General features: G+C 47.1%; 1 protein-coding gene across 1 annotated transcript; it reads right to left on the minus strand.

Moving 5' to 3' along the window:
• Window positions 1-6,654: 6,654 nt before the first annotated feature.
• Window positions 6,655-18,001, minus strand: CCL28 (C-C motif chemokine ligand 28). Its single transcript, XM_040977336.1, has 3 exons — window positions 17,938-18,001; window positions 12,020-12,146; window positions 6,655-6,859 (listed from the first exon to the last, which is right to left on the minus strand). Exons 1-3 carry the CDS (start codon window positions 17,999-18,001, stop codon window positions 6,655-6,657), a joined length of 396 nt encoding a protein of 131 aa, XP_040833270.1.
• Between the last annotated feature and the right edge of the window lie 2,709 nt (window positions 18,002-20,710).

Genomic DNA, 20,710 nt, shown 5'->3' on the forward strand with positions numbered 1-20,710 from the left:
AAAAAATTAACTTATTTGTATTTGAAAGGCAGATTTACACACACAGACACACAGATCTTCCATCCACTGGTTCATTCTCCCAAATGGCCACAGCAGCTGGAGCTGAACCAATCTGAAACCAGGAGTCAGGAGCTTCTTCCATGTTTCTCTTTTGGGTGTAGGGGCCCAAAGCCTTGGGCCATCCTCTGCTGATTTCCCAGGCCATCATCAGAAAACTGGGATCAGAAGTGGAGCAGCCAAGCACGAGCTGGTACCCATATGGGATGCCGGCACCCCACATGGAGGATTAGCCTGCTTATCATCTCACAAGCCCTGCAATCTTAGTGGTTCTGTTTTTTGTTTTGTTTTTTTGTTTTTTTAATATTTACTTACTTTTACTGCAAAGGCAGATATACAGAGAGGAGGAGAGACAAAGAGGAAGATCTTTCATCCATTGATTCACTCCCTAAGTGGCCACAATGGTCAGTGCTGAGCCAATCCGGAGCCAGGAGCCCGGATCTTCTTCCAGGTCTCCCATTTTGGTGCAGGATCCGAAGGCTTTGAGCCATCCTTTATTGCTTTTCCAGGACACAAGCAGGGAGCTGGACTGGAAGTGGAGAATCCAGGTCATGAACCAGTGCCCATAGGAGATCCTGGCACTTGGAGGTGGAGGATTAGCCGATTGAACCATCACACCAGGCCTTCTTTGTATTATTTTATCTATTGTTGCATAACAAATCATCTCACAGTTTATTCATCTTTAAAATCTTTATCTGATAAGTGAAGTTACAGAAAGATGGAGAGACACAAAAAGAGATCTTGCATCTTCTGGTTCTCTTCCCAAGTAGTCAGAATGACTGGGCTGGGCCAATTCCAATATGGGAGCCAGGACCACCACTCAGGTCTCCTGTGTGGGTGTCAGGAGCACGGATGCTTGGGCCATCTTCTGCTGCTTTCCCAGATGTATTAGTAGGAAGCCAGATTAGAAATAGAAGAGCTGGGGTCTAAAACTTGCACTCACATGGGATGCTATCATCACAGGTAACGGCTTAACCTACTGTGCCACAACACTGGTCCCAATCTCAAAATTTAGAGACTTAAAACAGCACATGTCTATTACACTGTCATTGCAATGGATCAGTGTCCATGAATGGCTTCCTGGGGTCCTCTGCTTTGGGATCTCTAAGCAGACGCAAGGACTGAGCGTTTGACCTGGCAAGGTGGCTATGTCCCACGTCAGAGTACCTGGGTTCAATTCCCAGCTCCAGCTCCCGACTCAAGTTTCCTGACAATGCAAGTCCTGGGAAGTAATGAATGATAGCTCAAATGGTCATGTTTCTGCCACTTACATGGAGACAAGGATCGAGTTACTTGTTCCTGGCTCCAGTACAAGTATTTGTGGATGATCAGTAGATGGGTACCTCAGATATTAAAGTGTTTTGGCAAGTGACCGACTATATTGTCAATAGGCTGTGCTCTGGACTTCTCCCCAACACGACAATACCCACTGAGCTTCTCTTTAGAACCATATCCTTCCATTATTTATACTTCCATATGACTCCCCTCTCCTCCTGGCCCCTCAGAGATCCAGGTACCTCCTGCCACCACAGCACTTTCTGCAGTATATTGAAATATTCTGTTGCTCCCACTCCTTTTCTCGCTTCCTCGAACGTCGTCTGAACTTCTGGAGGAAGTTCATCTTTGCGTTCTTAATGACTGTTACACTAACTGGGAAGACTGATAGAATGAATGATTGGCCGAGAAATATTTTCATGTTTACTACGGAGTGAGGTGTGTTTTCTCTGTTAACTGGTAGGAGCTGATGGCAAGTAATTGGCATCTTGGCATTAAGCAAAGAACACAGACCTTAGGAATGTGCAATTAGCCATGAGAGGTTGGAGCTGCCCCTCTCAGGAGTAAAGGGAGAAGCCCAGGAGGCCAAGACACACACACTGCTTCTTAGTAGTTGGCCTGGTGCACCCTGGGAATGGGACAATGTTATAGACCTCTAAATATCAGTGCTTCTCCTGAGTATCTCTGTCTATGCATGCAGGAAGTGATGGCACCTGAGGCTGTGATAAGAAAACTGCTGCTGATCTTGTCTTGGAGTGATGGGGCGACTCAGTGGCCCCCGTTCTTCCTCTGTTACTGTTTGCCAGGCAGCTCCAACTTCCGCCTGAGAAGGCCCGACTCCCCTTATGCAGTAGAACGGGAATCCTACGTGCCACGCGTGTGTTCCAGAGTTCTGCTCTTTCATTTCTCCTTCCTTCTCCTTCACCTTCTTCTTACTTCTCTTCTATTTCATTTTTTCTTCTCATTCTTCTGGCTTTAACTGTCACTGTTTTATATACACACAGAAGAGGAAGATATTGTAATTTACAGATAAGTGTTTTGCAAAGTAAAGAGTCTGATAACCGCACCTATGTCAAGAAACAGAGCATGGTCAAACCTCCAAACCTCTCTCTCTCTCTCTCTCTCCTTGCCATGCCCTCCTCCTCATACTAATCATTGCCCTGAAGAGAACAGTGTAATTTAGTTTGGCCTGCCTTTGTATGTTTGTCTTTGAAATCATACACAACGACTGGTTCCTGCTGCTGCTGCAATTGCTTTCCCCAAAGCTTGACTTCCGGTACTCATGCCATGGTGTAGCCCCTTTCCACTTAGTGTCAGGATTGGTCTCTGTGCCCCACAGAATAGCATGAAGTGGTGATAAAGTCACTTCCACGGCCTGGTCACAAAGGCATTGAGACCTGGGAGAAGATCTTGGCTTCTGATTTTCATCTGGCCCAGTACTAGCTATTGTAGACATTCAGGGCGTCAACCCCTAAGAAAGAATCAACAGCTTTCTTCTCTCTCTGCGAATATTTAAAATAAATGTTTAAAATAAAACAAACAAAAAACCATAGACTGACATTAAAGCTGTAAGGAAGAAGTGTCAATGACATAAAACTTCTAAAGCAAAAAAACAAAACAAACAAATTAAAAAAAAACTAGAAAGCACTGAAGTCTAGTCCCTGGGCTCTTTTTCTTTTCTTTTCTCTCTCTCTTTAAATATTTATTTATTGGCTCCAATACAATGGCTCAATTGGCTAAATCCTTACCTTGCAAGCACCAGGATGCCAAATGGGCTCAGGTTCATGTCACAGTTAACCATTTCCCTTCCAGCTCCCTGGATGTGGCCTGGGAAAGCAGTCAAGCATAGCCCAAAGCCTTGGGACCCTGCACCCACATGGGAGACCTGGAAGAAGGTCCTGGCTTCTGCCTTCAGATCAGCTAAGCTCCTTCTGTTGTGGCCACTCGAGGAGTGAACCAGTGGATAGATCTCTCTGCCTCTTTCTCTCTGTAAATCTGACCTACCTTTGCAATAAAAATAAACTCAGAGTTCAGAGAAAGAGACCTTCCATGTGCTGGTTCACTCCCCAAATGGCCACAATGACCAGTGCTGGGTTGGTCCGAAGCTGGGAGCCAGGAGCTTCTTTTGTGTCTCCCACCTGGACACAGGGAGCCAAGGACTTGAGTCATTCTCCTTTGCTTTTGTAAGCCAATAAGCAGGGAGCAGGATCAGAGTGGAGAAGCCAGGACATGAACTGGCACTCATATGGGAGGCCACCACCTGAGCCCCTCTCCTCTCCTTTCTCTGCTATGCTTTTTTTTCTTTCCCTTAGGTCCTCAGAGTTGGCATTATGGCACACAGCAGGTAAAGCCATGGTCTATGGCACCAGCATCCCATAAGGGTACCAACACAAACGCTGCTCCACTTCTGATCCAGTTCCCTACCTAGGTGTTGGACAAGCAGAAAATGTTTGTGTGTTTGGGACCCTTCCACTTGAGAGGTCCCAGTGTCAATCTTCTGCCTTTCCCAGCCCTGGTCATTGAGATCACCTGGGGAGGGAACAGCAGCTAGAAAATTCCTTTTCTTCTCTCTCTAACTTTGACCCTTCAAATACATAAATATAAACATTCTTTAAGCATTTCATTTGAGATTGTGGAAGTGACACTAAAAGAACTAAAACTTTTTAAAAATTAAAAGAAATTGTCTCAAGAAAATAAGTCTGGGGACAGGAAAGACAGGGCAAAAGGATATTATTTTTGATTACGTATTCTGTATCTTTGATTTTAAAACTACACATCTGTACTATGTTACTATGACTTTCACAGAAAGAAAACTTAGGATGTTAGCTGGGGTAATTTATTCCTAGCATATTAGCTTACAGCACAATAACAACAACAGAGTTTATTCTTAGTACAGTAACAGCTCAGAGTACAGTAACAGCAACCCAGTCATGCTTACTAAGCACATGTGACAGCCTTCAAAATGGTGCTTCTTCAAGAATCTAGACTTCTGGGCACTCGGTCATTAAAATTTCCATGATTTGCATTACAGTAAAGTACATATCAAAATGCCATGTGAACCTACTGTCAGTTATTGCTCCCTTCCAACTGTGAAGAATTAGGAAACTGGAGTAGACGGAGAAACAAAATGAAAAATAAGTCAAGTTGCTGGTTGAACGGATTAAAAAACAATGCTGTTTTTATCCTAGTCTTTCTTTAATATTGAATACTGTGAAAAAAATTGTTAGATGCCTCATTTTGAAGTTACTTTCATATTTTATTAATACCGCTTGTTGAATGTTGCTTTCTTTAGCTTTTGGAATCTGAAATTTGATGACAGTGGATGACGGCCATAGAAGGGCATTGGAGGATATTGTTTTCTTTGGGATCATCTGTATTGCATTATCATGTCAACAAGCATGATGTGTTGAATAAATAGGTGAATGCTGTACTTTTTTTTTTTTTAAATAAAACCTGTGTCTACATTTTTAAAAAAAGAGAGAGAGCTGCTGAGGGAACCCTTGCAAATCAGTAGTTGGAAATTGTGTGCAATTTCCTTCAACACCTAGTGAGTGAAAGTCCATAGCGCCGGGGGGAGGGGGAGGGGAGGTGGCAGAGCTGTTTTAATCTACAGTTGGTGTCACTGTCAGCAGCGACAATGCCAGGGCAACTTGTTTCAATTCTAGGCTTCCAAGAAAGCCCTGTCCGTGGGCAGAGCTTCGCCCCGGTCAGGCCCAGTCACACATCTTGATCTGACCTCCTCTTCCCTGTCTCGCTCCATCTGTGTGTTCACACCTTTCCTGCTTCTAATCCGGGGGCTGAAAAGAGAACTGGGGTCAGGCTTGTTTCTGCCAGTTATCATACGACTTTGGAGAGTGACTTAACTCTTTGAGATTCTGGCTTCTTCCATAAAGTGGAAACATCCGTACAAAGCGCCCAGAATTGTTGAGAATCACCTGCTGCCGTGGTGTTTTTGAGGAATGTTAAGCAAGAGGCTGGTGGCATGTGAAGGCAGCAAGCAAGCCCGGGAGAGTTGGCACCTGGGCACGTGGTGCCTGCTGCTGCTCCAATAGCTGTGAAGACTGGAACCTTAGCGCATGCCCTGAAGCCTCTGTGGTGCCTTATTTAGGAAACATATCACTAGGCCGAGGACTGACTCTAGATCCTGCTGCAGCTGCTCAGGGAATTTACTGCAGCAGGCAGAGGGAGCAACAGGGTGTTTTTTGATTTTCAGCACCAGATTTTACCAATCAAGACAATAGGATCCAGTCAAATTGGACATTTTGAAGTACTGTTTACATTTTCTGTTTGGAATTTAGACTCTCATGTTCATGAACCTCAGATGACACAATAAGAATTATACGCATTTACATAGGAAATCCTCACCAATTATGTAAAGCCTGAATCTGCTCACAAGGAAATAAGTAAGCAAACCTCGATGTGGAAGAGATACTGGCTGAGATGCTTCCAAAAGGGCAAATCCATGGGAGGAAAGATGAAAATACAACAAAGCCAGATTGAAAAATGCCAGAGGCAGATATTCAGCCTCCAGGTGAAGCCACGGGTCCGGACGCCCATAACCCGTGGGAGTGCAGTGCCCGCCTCGGGCTCGTAATCCTGGTTCCTGCTAATGGGGACCCTGAAAGGCAGCAGGCGAGGACTGACCCACATGACGGACCTGGGTTGAGATTTTGGCTTTGACCTCAGCTCAGACCAGTCATTGCAGGCATTTAAACAGTGACAAAGAGGCTGGGAGTTCTTGCTCTAACTTAGCATCTTTGTCTCTCAAATAAATATGTATTTTGAAAAGATATCAAATATAACAATTAATTTGAATGTATGGACCTTGACTGATTCCCAGATTTTGAAAACGTTATATAAAATAATCTGGAAACATGTTAGGAAATTTTGAATATGGTACATACATGTTAAATGAAACTGTTAAGTTTTTAGGTATAAAGCTAATAATGTGAGTTCATAGGAAATGTCTTTATTCTTGAAGGATGCAAGTTATAATGTCAAAAAAATTTAAGGTGAAGTGTCATATGTCTGCAACTTATTTTCAAACAGCTTGTCAAAAAAAGTTTGATACATATATGTGTGTATGAAAATATATATATGAAAATTATTCTGTATACACACGAGAAAGAAGAAAGTGAATGTGGCATATTAGCAGTAGTGAATCTAGGTGAATGGTACACAGGTGTTCTTATACCATTTTTTCAGCTTTTCTGTAGCTTTGGAAAAGCTGATAATAAAACACTTGGAGCAATTATACGCTCCTGCTAAAAGATTATCTGAAGATAAATGCTTTCCTTCACCGCAGGAATCGTCTCTGTGGTCTTAGGCATCAGCTGTCCTGTGAGACGTCTCGTGGCCACCTGTCACATGCTTCCCGCGCCGCGCCCCTTGATGGTTCTTCTTGGGGTGCTTCTTCTTACGGCAGATTCTATGTTTACCATTTCCCTTGGCTGTTTGCTCTTTCATCCACTCCCCGAGGGCAGGATTCTCTGGGCTGATGCAGTATTTTCTGTGCCGGACATGCAGGCTGACAAATGGAAATACATGAGACCCATACATGAGTCCAGTAGAAATACAAATGAACAAAACCCTCACGACTTACAGGTAACTCCCACTTTTGGACACTGTACCCTTACGGGCTGAATTTCTTTGTTTGTTTGTTGTTTCTTTCTTTCTTTCGTTCGTTCTCCCTTTCTTTCTTTCTTTCTTTCTTTCTTTCTTTCTTTCTTTCTTTCTTTCTTTCTTTCTTTCTTTCTTTCTTTCTTTCTGTATTTATTTATTTTTAGTGGAAACACAAATTTACAGACAGAAGGAGAAACAAAGAGAAAATTCTGCCATCCGCTGGTTCACTTCCCAAATGGCACAGTGGCTGGAGCTGAGCTGAAAGCCAAGAGCCAGGAGCTTCCTGCAGGTCTCCCATGTGGGTGCAGAATCCCACGGCTTTGGATCATCCCCAACTGCTTTCTCAGTCCATAACCAGGAAATCAGATGTGAAGTAGACAGTTGGGAAATGAACCGAGCCCATGTGGAAGAGCAGTGTGTATAAGGTAAAGATTTTAGCAACTGAACCATTGTGCCAGTTAAAGGCCCTGTTTCAAGTGGGAATTTGGCAGTTCAGCACAGACATGGGGTGAAAATTGTCCAAACAATAAGCCTGATTTTGTTTGCAACAAAACAATCAGTTAAATTTTATAAACATTTGCTTAGCTGCAATGTAGATCCTTACCATAATTCAGAATTTGTTTTCATTTTCACTGTATTCTATGAAGTTTCACATTGATTAGAAGAACCCTAAGGTAACAGACAAACTTGTTGGTAACTGAAAACACTTCTTGCCACAAACGATATCAATCACTTTCAGTTCTCTGTCAGATGCCATACAGCTCTTAGTAAATATCACGCATTGTATGAGTTCTACGCAGATACTATTAAACTGAAACCCTGGACTCAATTATTTGCAGGGAAAATGAGAAACTGAGATCAGGCTATTGACTCTTTAGATAATCCAAGGGGCGTCACTGTCAGCTAATCCCGGGCTCTTCAATGAGTGTGATTTGGAGTGGTCAAAAGAGTGAATAAAGCCAGCGTGCGAGGGAATGTTCGAAAGGAATATTCTTCTGAGGCATCTCTTTAAACTTACAAGACAGAGTCACAGAGAGAGGGAAAGAGAGCCACCTACTGGGTCACTCGCCCAGTAGCCACAACAACCAGGGCTGGGCCAGGCCAAAGTCATGAACTCCATACAGGTCCCCAATATGGGTGCTGAGCCCCAAGCACATGGGTCAACTTCTGTTGGCACATCTTTTCCCAAGTGCATTACCACCGAGCTGGATTGGAAGTGGAGCAGCTGGGACTCAAACCAGCACTTAAATGAGACGTCTTCTGTAGCTTAACATGCGGAGCCAGAGCGCCAGGAGGATAACTTCTTAATAAGCAGGCATCCTCCGAGTGTGTTACATAGAGAGGTCGTCCAAAGAAAAAAATCAGTTCTCACTGTGATCAGCTGCTTTGCTGATGTAGTGGAGCTGAGTAGGAAAAAAACCAAACCAAACTAAACCAAACCAAACCAAACCAAAACAAAACAAAAACTGGCAATGAAACTCCTGCCCTCTGCAAAGGTCTGAAAGGCTCTCCCCTCCCTGCGCTGTCAGCAGGACCCTGAGCTCACAGGCCACACCTGCAGCTCAACCCCAGGAGGAAGATGGCGAGTGGGGAGTCCAAGGGAGGGCTGGAAGAGAGGACTGGATGGCGGAGCAGGAAGGATTCATAGTTGTGGGGGCACAAGAAAATGGGGAGCAACCAGCATGTGGTCCCTGTTCCAAAGGCCTGCTGGGAGGGACTTCACATTCTCTCTTTTGGTTTTTAAGATTTATTTATTTTTATTGAAAGGCAGGTTTACAGAGAGGAGGAGAGACAGAGAGGATGGTTCACTCCCCAATGGCCACAACGGCCGGAGCTGAGCTGATCTGAAGCCAGGAGCCAGGAGCTTCTTCTGGGTCTCCCACATGGGATGTATGGATCCAAGGCTTTGGGCCATCCTCGACTACCTTTCCTAGGCCACAAGCAGGGAGCTGGATGGGACAGGACTGCTGGGATTAGAACCAGTGCCCTTCCTACCACATGGAAGGTGAGGACTTGAGCTAACTAGGCTACTGCACCGGACCAGGGACTTCACATTCTCAATAAAGCTCAAGGAAAAATCAGCTGTCAGCACATGGCTCCCAGCTCTGAGGTGCTGCGATGTTTCAGAGCTTGCATTTCAAGGTTGCTTAACCTGTAACTTACATCCCAGGCTTATCCCATCAGGGTAAAAAGTGATGATGCAATGTTGGGAAGCCCCATTCCACACTTTGTCCCCTACCACCATAGCTAGAATATTCCAGCAGGCACGGCCACATCCCACAATGAATTCTAAGAGGGTATAAGACCACCCCCCCCCCAATTTTCTCACCCACATAAAGTAACTGGAGACAGTTGAAGGGATTCCAAAAAGTATCCTGGCAGAGTCTGCAACCTGGATTGTTTATTAAATTTAATTTTGTTACCATTCCTCTCAATGCAACATCCCTTCACAACCACTTTGGAAAAAGGATTTTTCTTTAATATCCATAATTTTTCCTTAATAAATTTCTTTCATAATCTTAAATTTTATTCTTAGCAGATAATCTCCATGTGCTTTCCAAAACCTCAGAACTCTGCCAGAGATAACCAACTTCTCATTGCGGCTGTGTTTAGAAGCAGCCAGAACTTCTTAAGTAAGTCACGACAGATTGCTTTGAGCAAAAAAGCTGCCATCTCAGGCCTCAAAAATTACTACCATCTTCGGGATGACACTCTGCCAGCTCTACCTTCAAACCAGAGATGGTCTCCCTAAGAAACCGTTGAATTTATTTGGACAATAAGATGCTGGACTCTATGCTTGGTATATGCTTGCAATGAACGAATCTCAGCTGAATTTGAACTATAATACTGCAACAAGGTGGAGGAATCCACCATAGGGGAGGGTTTAGGGAGGGGTGGGGGGAATCCCAGAGCCTATGAAACTGTGTCACATAATGCAATGTAATCAATAAAAAAAATTACTACCATCTTTCACAGATATTTTAATATATTTTATCTATATATATCTTTTTTCTCTCTCCTTAAAAAATATTTTTCCTTATTTTTGATGTGTATATATGCATATATATACACAAGGGCCCATCATGGTAGTCTACTAGCTAAAGTCCTTGCTTTGCACACACTGGGATCCCACATGAGCACCAGTTCATATCCTGGCTGCTCTGCTTCCCATCCAGCTCCCTGTCTGTGGCCTAGGAATGCAGTTGAGGAAGGCCCAAAGCCTTGGGATCCTGCATCCACGTGGGAGACATGGAAGAAGCTTCTGGCTTCTGGCTTCAGATCTGATCAGCTTTGTCCATTGCAGCTGCTTGGGGAGCGAACCAGGCTCTCCCTCCTCTCTGTGTTAATCTGGCTTTCCAATGAAAATAAATAAATCTTTACAAATATATATATAGACATATACATATATACACAGTCTTACGCCTCTGTGGATGGAAGATTTCTTTTTCTTTCCTCCCTTTTGTAACTAATTTTCAGGAAAAATAAATAAATCTCTTTAAAAATTAATAAATAAAGCTAAGGGCATTTAGAAGTGAAAACTCATGGTTTGGGTCATATTTTTCCTTCTTGACATGAGGACTTACACTGCTGTTTTGTTCCTGGTTTATGTCTCTAACACCTGCTTGTCTCAAAGGAATTTCTCTGAAAATCCTTTTTCTGATGTGTCCTTAGAATCTGCCTCTCGCCCTAACGTCCTCACTCTGGCGGGGCGCCCCTGCTGCCAGCTCCCACACCTCCTTCAGTCCGAGGTGACAAATGCCCACAAAGCAGAAGGAGCAGAGAACAGTTGAAAATGTAATGTTTCTGAGAACAGCTGGAGTAACCTCAGGCATTTGCGGTGTAGCTGGGTGGACACCCCACCCTCCCGGGCGAACATCCACTATCTGTTCGTGAGCTGTCTACAATGATTTTACTCTCAGCTATTTTCAACAGTGTTCATTCAGATGAAAACACTAGACTGGCATAGCCTAACCAGACTTACAACAAGAGAACTTGAAGCAATCTTCAAGTTAGGGTTCCCCCTGGACCGCCGCAGATGGTGCGGGATCCTGAGGGGTAAACCCCCACAGCTGGTGGACGTGGCCTCGTGATGTGATCCACGCAGAGGCTGAGACAGCTCTCGCCCTCTCTCTTCTCCCACACTCGTGCTGCTTAAAAGTTTGGGCCAAGAGCGGCCCCCTCCAGAACATCGGACACCAGGTATGATTTTAAAGTTCTGTTACGTCTCAAGTACATCAGAAAATGGATGGACCATCTTCCCAGAAAAACGCCCACATTTTCAGATAAAACATTTCAGTCCTGTAGCTTGAAAAAAAAAAAACCCTATCAGTGGACAACTTACAAATTCTTCCTATGAACTTCCACGGCCTCTCAACATTGTGTAGTGTTTCTTGAGTACTAGAGTCCCCCGAAACGGGAAAAACCCTCTCTCCCATCCCAGGGATCACAACAGACAGAGACATGTACTGAAGGCAGGTAGATGAGAAGCCTCTGGGACCTGTCCTAATGTCGCCGCACAGCCATTAAGCCCAGGGGAGTCTTCAGCTTTTGGTAACATTGGGTGGGAAATAGAGAGGTTCCCCATAAGCCCACATACCAGAATGGAAGGCAGGGAAGAACATTTGCAATTGGATTGCCCGCAACATTTGTGAGCGCTACAGGTATTACTACACTTCAGCTTGAGCTTTGTGGTTCACTTGTAATGGATGCAGAGAGTAAAAACAACAGCCACGCCCATCCTATACTTGACTGGGAAAAGTTACAGCGAAAGCCATGAAATGAGACGCAGTCACCTTCTGTGCACAGTTGCTTTTTCACTCGGAGCCTTCCTTGTTTAGCTTAAGAAAGTCATGACTAACTACACGGCAGGAGGGTGTTGAGGAGGTTGGAGGGCTAGCGTGGGGTTCCGCACCTCCTTGAACACATAGGTTGTGCATTTGCTCCAGGCCACCTGGAGTCTAAAGACAGACTCTTCCGTGGTTTTCCTGCGTGTTTTGTTCCAGGCAAGGCCTTTCCCACCTGTTGCTCACTGAGTAGTTAGACCTCCTCGCTCGAGAACACTCACACGATGGCATCCAGATCGCAATCTCCATCGGCTCTCTGCAGGTGACACGCATGCGCCGCTCTCAGAAGCCTTCTGGAAACGTGCGGAGAAACCTTAGTGCAACAGCTGGAAGCAAAGGGCAGTATGGCTAAAAAAAAAAAAAAGACAAAAGAAAAGAAGGGTCAGATCACAGGGTGTAAAGCACTGGCATGGAGCTCATCTTTAGGATTCCACAGAACTGGAATGTTCGTTAAGGTTAGCAAGAGGCCCTTACCGAGGGCTTTGTGAAACAGACCAGGGCAGGAAAGGCTTCTACCTAGTGCAACTTAAACTGCGTTTGGAGAAGATAAAATGAATTTGGGCAAAGGCACAAAATCAGCGAAAAGGCGATGTGCAGCGCCGCTCATGGGCGCTCACACTGCCTTGCTCAAGGATGAGAGCAGCTGGGCAGGTGCAGATCTGAGAGCAGGGATCCTGCGGGGTCTGGGAGCACATTTCGGCGGGAAGGACTTGGCTCAGCCTGGACCGCTGTGCAGGGGCGGAGGGCAGTGAGGACAGACTTATCCAGACGGAGGGAAGTCACGCTCAGAGCCAGGAACACCCAAGGCACGTTCAGAACCTGGAGACCAACAGCGAGCTGAGCGAGCTGTGCAAGCTGAGCTGCCAGGAAGGTGCTGAGGCAACACTGCAGTCAGCCCTCGGGGCAGACCCCGGGACCCTCAGCGTTCACGCAACCGGGACCCCCAACTCTCAGAAAGCAGAAGGGTTTCTGGAAAATCTGGTTGTCTTTTCAATGACTGATGTGTTGATCTTTATAAAACTATCATCTCTTTGCTGCCTATTGTCTAAATTAAACTTCTTTAATATTCCAAACAAAGTAAAATATTGAGTTTAGCCATCTACAGGTGATCAGCTTTCAAGGCATCATGCAGGCCACCTTGGTTAATTGAGACCCAAGTAGCTAACTATGGGATGTATCCTCAGAAGTAAGGTGGGAATTAAGAAGCAAGAGCAAGAACAAACCTAAGGAATTTGAGTTCTCCAAGTGCAGACACCAACCTAAGTCTAGTTTAAACAAGAAAAGCCCCGGAACCTACACTGATTTAGTAAACTGGATTGTACTTCTCAGATTCAGAGGTGAGAAGTCACATTGACTAACAAATGACCGGAGGCAGCCCAGAAACTGGAACGTGTTGACAGGAGTTACTGGCTCCCTCTTTAAACAGCCAGGAATATAAAGGGCAGCAAAAAACCGGGCTCACCCGGGGAGGGGGCCCTGAGGGGTGGAAACCGGGCTCACCCAGGAAGGGGGCCCTGAGGGATGGAAACCGGGCTCACCCGGGGAGGGGGCCCTGAGGGATGGAAACCGGGCTCAGCCGAGGAGGGGGCCCTGAGGGATGGAAACCGGGCAGCTGACCTGGGGCGGCGGTGAGACTTGTTAGGTAACACTGCCCCCTCGCGGCTGTCCCATGAAAACGTCTAGCTTTTTCATTTTTAAAGCGTGGCCAACTACTCTCTTGGATTTCAACTATGGCTCCACAACTTCTATTTAGGCGACATTTAGGAGTGCCGAGTAAACTGAAAAAGACCACGTCCTCTTTACACAGCTTATGCAGATGAATTTTTGTTTGTTTAGAAAGGCAAGTTGATTTGAGATGAGGTTCAAGAGGCTGAAGCCTTCCCACACAGGTTCCCCTATTGCCACCTCTGGGTGTGGCCAGGGGTGTGAAGGGCAACAAACTGCTTGTGGGCTGAGACTGGCATTCACCCAGACGCAGGCGTGGCTGCTGGACTAGGGACGCCCTAAAGAGACATGTGCGGGATGCCCCAGAGTCATGCGTGAAGCTTATTGTATTTCAGAGTGCGCTCTTGCATCTGGAGGTGGACCAAGCAGCAGCGCCCAGAGGGCTGGGAGAGCCAGGGTCTGGGGTCCCTGCAGGACTGCACCCGAGGTGCAGCAGCAAATTCCTCCCTGTCCCCTCCAGCCCACCTTCCAATCGCCCACTTGCCTTGGGCAGGATATAGCCCAACAGATTCACACTGAAATTTTCTTTAAGAACTCGTTTGTAACTTGAGCAGAGGGATTTCTCTGCTGGCCTGAGAAACGGGTACCCAGGCGCCATCCCAGGGAAGAAGGCGCAGGCACCAGTCAGCGACAGGGGGCCCAGCAGAAGGACCCTGAAATGAGGATGGGGCTCTGGGTGGGTGAGAGACTGGAGAAAGGTGGTCTGCCCTATCCAGACTCGGAGGGAAGGGAGTGACACAGAACACGCACATCCCACTGCTCGGGTCAGACTGGCAGAGAGCTGGGCGGAGCTTGGGGGTGCGCCTTCCCCCCACTGGTGCTGCCATACCGCAGCTTCAGGGTTCCATCACCATTCACTTTGAAATGTCGACGATGATGAGGCGGAAACGGTCGCATTGGCTTACTTTGTATTTCCCCAATGGTTTGAACAACTGGCCATTCAAATATGTGGGTTGAACCAAATTCTATTTCGTTAACTTTTCCACATTTATTTATTGCAACGGCTAGAGTGTGTTGTTTTCATTGGAAAGATAGAGGGAAGGAAGAGAAACAGATCTGCAAGTTCCCATGTGCCTGAAACAACAGGGCTGGGCCCCTCGAGGTGGCCAGGAGGCTGGAACACAGTCGGGGGGTCTCCCGGGGGGTGACAAGGACCCTCCACTCCCAGCACTTGGGCCAAAAGCTGCTGTGTCCCAGGCTGTGTACAAACTTTGAACCAGACAAGCGGACATCAGAAGCTGCGAACTCACGAACCAAACCGACGCCTGAAAGCCTGCCCCACCACGCGTTGGCGTCCAATGGGGCAGGGGTGGAACAGGTGCGTGGCCCGGAGGCAGGAACGGTGTGCGGCCCAGCCCAAGCCTCAGGGAGAGGAGCCAGAGGGATGCAAGAGGCAGCCGCAGGAAAAGGGCGGGCGGGTGGTCTTCGCCTGGGCTCAGCTGTGGCCCTCCGGCGGTCTGTTTTGCATCCACAATGGAGCATCTGCGGGGCTTGTACTCCGGGGTGCTCCAGCAGCTTGGAGGATGTACCTGGTGCTGGGTACCAGGCCTGGTCGGCATGGCTTGCCCTACCTCAAGCTGTAGGAAAAACCATCGTTCACTTCCTTCCCCACTCGTAGGTGTTTTGAAATTGCCCAATTTGGGGGGAGAGGGGATATTTTTCATGATTCCTCCCGTAGGCTGCCAGCAGGAAGACAATTTGGGACCCAGTGAAGCCCAATTTTCTCCACTTGTATGTACCTGCTGGGCACAGTACTGTCTCAGTCTGACGCTTCTTTTCTAGGAAACTTCTAAATGACAGGTGGCACTAGTGTACCAGCTGAGCCTGGCAGTCCCCGTGGCCCTAAAGCTGGAGCCTAGGGTGGTATCCAGGGTCCTGATGTCAGGCAGTCTCAGGGCTGCTGAGTTCTTGGAGGCTAGGCCAAGGAACAAGAAGTGGCTTCGTTTTCAGGAAGCCTGGCCAGGCTTTCAGGAACACGAGCAAGTCCCTGGAGGTCTGCCCTTGCCCATTGGGAGTCTGAGGTCATTGACTTGCCTGGGGCATCCCTCAAGCCTACAATTTTTTAAAGATTATCCAGCAGTAGCTACAACATAGAGTTTTACACAAGGAAAAAAAAAAGTAGAGTAAGTTTATTTGTTTTTTTAACTAATGGAAGGTAAAAAAAAAACAAAACCAGTCAGGCTCACAAGGCTATGGATTCAAATGGTCTAGCCCGGACACTGGCACTGGCTGATGGGCATGCTTCTGGATGCAGTACTGGCCACGTCAGCAGATGCAGAGGACGCCCTAGCTTTGGGTGGACTCCAAGTCCTTTCCTTGTGAGCAGAAGTAGCTGCTTCCTCATTTAAGCAGAAGGCCTAGGGATGCCAGCTATTGAGCCAGGACATCAAAATAGCCATTGGAGACACCATCCAGAGAATGGAAGTGCTTGCTGCCTGAAAGCCCTCGGTGCATCTGCCAAATCCCAAACTGGCACGGGCTACTTCCCTGTCCTCTTGCCCCTACAATCGTTGCCAAGGCTGCCCACTTCCCACTCCTGCCAAGCCCTCCCCACTCCCATGTCACTTGGTCTTCCACCCCTCCCTGGAGCCTGAATCACCAGCTCACAGGGCAGCCAGTACAGCCAATACACCCAGACTCTGGAAGGTTGCTGGGGGAAGCAGTGCTGGTGCCCCCCTCTCTGCTCCATGACTGAAAACTGCCCTCTTGCGTTCCAACCCAAGTCACTTTTGTTAAAATGGCAAAAGGTCGGGGTTTTCCAGGAAATACGGTTTTCTCATAGCCCGCACCAAAACCATAAAACGCACCAAGAGCCTTGGGGGCCTCTCGGCTCCCCTATTTCCAGTGTATTTGCTAGGACCTTCCCACGGGAAGGCTGCTCCTGGCTGTGGTCCAGCCTCGCTCTGTGCCCTGTGCGCTCCCTGCCTGCTGTTCCCACTTCTACAGGAGGGCGGTGCTGCTGCTGCCCTGGCTGCTCTGGGAACAGCTGGAAATAGGTCAGGAAGCTGGCAGGAGGCACACCTTACTTCAAAACTTAATGCAAAGAAGAATCAGGAAAAAATTGAGTTGGCAGAGATGCCAAAAGTACGTGCAGAGCATTAGCAGACAGTCTTTGAGAAACAGTGATGATAACCCTGGAAACTTTAGTGGTGCTTTTCTCAGGGGAAAAAAAAAGTGCAGGAATATATAAAATGACAGGTTTGTCTGTACTTGATAAGATAGAATGATAAAAGGTAGAAGAGGTTACCCATATTTTCCCCTCCCAGTTATCTAGATAAGCTCTGTTCCTCGGTGCTAATTCACTTCAAGCAGTACTTGCAGGTATGCACTGAAGAACCACGGTTGCCAGATTAGCTTTTTCAAAGCAATTTTTAAAAAGATGTATTTTATTTTTATTGGAAAGTTAGATATACAGAGAGGAAGAGAGACAGAAAGATTTTTCGTCCATTGAATCACTCCCCAAGTGGCTGTGGTGGCTGGAGCTGAGCCAATCCAAAGCCAGGAGCCCAGAGCCTCTTCCAGGTTTCCTACGCGGGTGCAGGGTCCCAAGGTTTTGAGCCATCCTTGACTGCCTTCCCAGGCCACAAGCAGAGAGCTGGATGGGAAGCGAGGCAACCAGGATTAAAGCTGCTGCCCATGGGATCCTGGCCATTGCAAGGTGAGGACTTTAGCCATTAGACTACTGTGCCGGATGCTTCCTTTAAGGATTTATTTTATTTTTATTGGAAAGTCAGATATACAGAGAGGAGGAGAGACCGAGAGGAAGATTAAAGGAATTTTAAAGTCCAATTATACTCATATTTTTCAACCACAAAAGTGTGTACATGTGAAATGTTGTTCTTAAACAATACTTTAAAAAAAAACAAACAAAATTCACATTCTACCTCTGTGCTGAACGCATCAATTTAGGATCCAATTTAATACAATACGTCATCAGCCAGGTGTTATCAGGTGCCTACCTCTAACATTCCCTGCGTGCACCAGTGGGCACTCCTGTAAAGCAGGTCCCTTCCTGTCCTGGTGGAGTTACAATCTCCCGCTACGTGCTGGCACAAGCCGCAATTTAAATGCCCCAGATACAGTTTGTGCATTTACGCCCTTTCCTCCTGCTCGCCTTTTAAAGATCAGCTCTCCCTAGGCAGTAAGTACCCTGTCCGTCCTGACTCTGTTTCCACTGTCTTCAGAGAAAGGAATGCCAACCCAAGGACCTCCTTCTCCAGGTGGTAATTTGCATGTACTGTTCACATGGAATTGCCTTCCTGAAATTCCCTGGAGACCTAGATTCTAACATATGCCATGCCCTGGTGATCTTTAGTCACAGATCATTGAAGAGGGAGAGTACTGCCCTGCCTCCTGTCCGACAAGCACTGATTTCCCTCTGTGGGAAGCCTGAGCGGCCGCTGTCCCCACTCACCTTCTGCAGGGCGCAGAGCCACACAGGACACCAAGACCATCAGGAAGAGTCCCACGCACTGCATGCCTGCCTGATCCGCTGGCTCTCACAGCACCACCGGGAAGGCTGCAAGATCAGGAAGTGCAGCTGAAGGTGTCCTTTGGAGCTGATATAGAGCTGGGAGGGAAGGCAGGCCAGGTAGCCCCGCCCCCGCGGCACTCAGGCCAGCCCTGCCTCCTGCTGCCTGGTCCACCTCCTGACTTGCTGCACACTGCCAGGCAGCAGGGGGTCTTGGTGCCTCCCACACAGCGTGAGGTCCTTGGGTGTTGGAGAGGGCCACAGTAGAATCATTGGGACCTGTTTGAAACTCTAGCTATCTGCATGAACTCACCTGTCAGCTGGGATTCTGGGGAAGGGAGCCAGTGATGTGAAGTTTGTGAAAGCCTCTGTGTAATTGTGATGGACACTTGCTGAGAACCATTGCCTAGTGGGACAGAATTATTCCGTGGTTTGTCGGAACCCAGTGATTCTGGGGACAAGGGTGACAAGTCATAAAACACTGTCTCTGTGCGAAGATGGGGAAGCTGAGTGTGACTGCTCTGGGTTGGCATCCAGATGGTTCCCAGAGCCTTTTTAGATGAACTGTGAGGAAGGTAAGACAGGTAGGGCACAGAGCCTCCCAGGAGAGAGCCCCAGAGCAGCGGGAGCCCTGGGTCCTTGTGCAGCTTTGCAGCTCCTCAGCTTTGTGAGTTAAAACAAGGGGTCTGGTGAAGATGCGTTCTCATCCCATCGAGGCCACTCACAGCACAAAGAAGGACATATTCTCAAACTTCCTGTATTTGCGTTGATTCTGCAATGAACAAGTCAGGCTGGATGACCTCCAAAGTCATGCCATGCTTCCTCTAGAATGTTCTGTCCCATGTGGTAGCCAACAGACCACACGTGACTCTTCAACCCTGGATATGTGGCTAATTCAAATATGCATGTCCCATGAGTGTAAAATATAATGTGGACTTCAAAATTGAGTATGAGAATAGAGTATCATATCGATTTCATATCGATTGCATGTTGAAGTGAAGTTTTTTGGATATATTTGGCTTAAAATGTATACTTAAATTTAACCCGTTTCATTTTTTAAGAGATGATTTTCCTTGAAAAATGGAATAACAGAAAGAAGGAGACACAGGAAACTCACATGTCTGTGACAGCCAGGAGCCTGGAACTGAAGGTGGGTCTCCCTCGTGGATGTAGCCACCCAGAGTTGGAGCTGTGCTCTGCTGCCCCAGAGTGCCTTAGCAAGAAGCTGGAATGGGGGCTGCAGCTGCAACTTGAGCCCTGACACGCCCACACCCTAACCAGGTATCTTAATTACTTGACCAAAACTTACCCCAAGTCTGTAGCTTAATCCCAGATATTTAAAACTTATATGTAGATCATGTTTTTGCACTCTGCTTTAAGGTTTTCGAAGATCAACAGACTGAGGCTTCCATTGTCCCTCTAGTTGAACTATGCCTTGTAACATGCTTCAGTTTCACCATCAGGAGCTGGAGTTGGGGCTGGCTCAACAGGCTGATGCTGGACCCTGTAGCACCGGCATTTGATGTGGACCTCAGTTGGTGTCCTGGCTGCTCCACTTCCGATCCAGCTGTGCCTGTGGCCTGGGAGAGCAGCTAGGGATGGCTGAAACGTTTCAGAGCCTGAACCCACATGGGAGACCCAGAAGGGATTCCCTGCTCCTGGCTTCAGATCAGCTCTGCTCTGGCCATTGCAGCCATTTAGGGAGTGAACCAGCAAATGAAGGATGTTCTCTATGTAAATTTGCCTTTTAGATATAAATAAGTAAACTTTTTTTTTTTAAGAAGAGCTAGAGCTATAGCAGAAAGGGGAATGGGAGATTTGCACGTGGTGACCTCATGAATGAGAAGACAGAGTCAGCCAGAGCAGCAATTCCAGCCTCTGCCAGCAAGCCAGGGACCTTGCCACTCATGCAGAGCCTGCAGGGGTGACTGTCAGAGTCCCTGGATTCTATGTGCGTGTCCCCCTTCCCCCAGCCCCTGCCAGCCTCAATAACCACGACAGGCTCTCTGGACCAAAGTGGTATACTCTCAAAGTTAGAGTGAAGGAGGCTGTGTAAACATTATAGTCCGAGGGACAGGCATTTAGCACAGTGGTGAAATGTTTCCTGGGATGCCTGTATCTCATTTGAGTGCCTAGGTTCAAATCCTGGTCTCTCTTCCAATTCTAGCTTCCTAGCAAGCTAGCCAGTGATGGCAGCTCACATGTTCGGGTCTCTGACGTCCTTGTGGGAGGATGGAATTGAGTTCTGGATTTCAGACTTGGCCTGCCCACGCCTGCTGCAGGGAGCTGTGGAGTGATCCAGGCAGTGGGCGGGCCCTCTGCCTCTGTCTCCATGTCTGTCTCGCTTTGCCTGTCTACCTTTCAAAAATGTAACAACAATTAAGAGTTTTAAAAATTATGATCAGAAATACAAAGATCTGTGGAAATATCACACATACCCCTAAACATTTACCAGACTGCCAGGCACCCAAAATCACCACCTCAACAGTCCCTCCCGAGTAGCAAAAGCTTCTGCTTAGATGAAATGAAGGATGACTAGCTAGTAACAGGAGGGATTTTTTTTCTTTTTAACATGGAATTGTCAGACAACTTGAGTTGGACTTGAGTTGGCTGGGGCCGGGACTCGATGGGGTCGTGCACTGTTGTACCTCTCGCTGCCTTCCCTGTCTGACAGCACAGCTTCTTTGCACTGTGTGATTCTCCCAGAAACACCACC

The sequence above is a fragment of the Ochotona curzoniae genome, unplaced genomic scaffold, assembly GCF_017591425.1.
Source record: "Ochotona curzoniae isolate NIBS_2020 unplaced genomic scaffold, NIBS_Ocur_1.0 contig_2754, whole genome shotgun sequence".
Taxonomy (NCBI): domain Eukaryota; kingdom Metazoa; phylum Chordata; class Mammalia; order Lagomorpha; family Ochotonidae; genus Ochotona; species Ochotona curzoniae.

Excerpts from the sequence above, each read along its gene's own strand:
- CCL28 (XM_040977336.1), bottom strand. The coding sequence starts at position 18,001 with ATGCAGTGCGTGGGACTCTTCCTGATGGTCTTGGTGTCCTGTGTGGCT. Across the intron at positions 12,147-17,937 it reads GGCTCTGCGCCCTGCAGAAG|CCATACTGCCCTTTGCTTCC; the intron begins GTGAGTGGGGAC and ends TTTTTTTTTTAG. Across the intron at positions 6,860-12,019 it reads TGCGATCTGGATGCCATCGT|CCTGCATGTCCGGCACAGAA; the intron begins GTGAGTGTTCTC and ends TCCATTTGTCAG.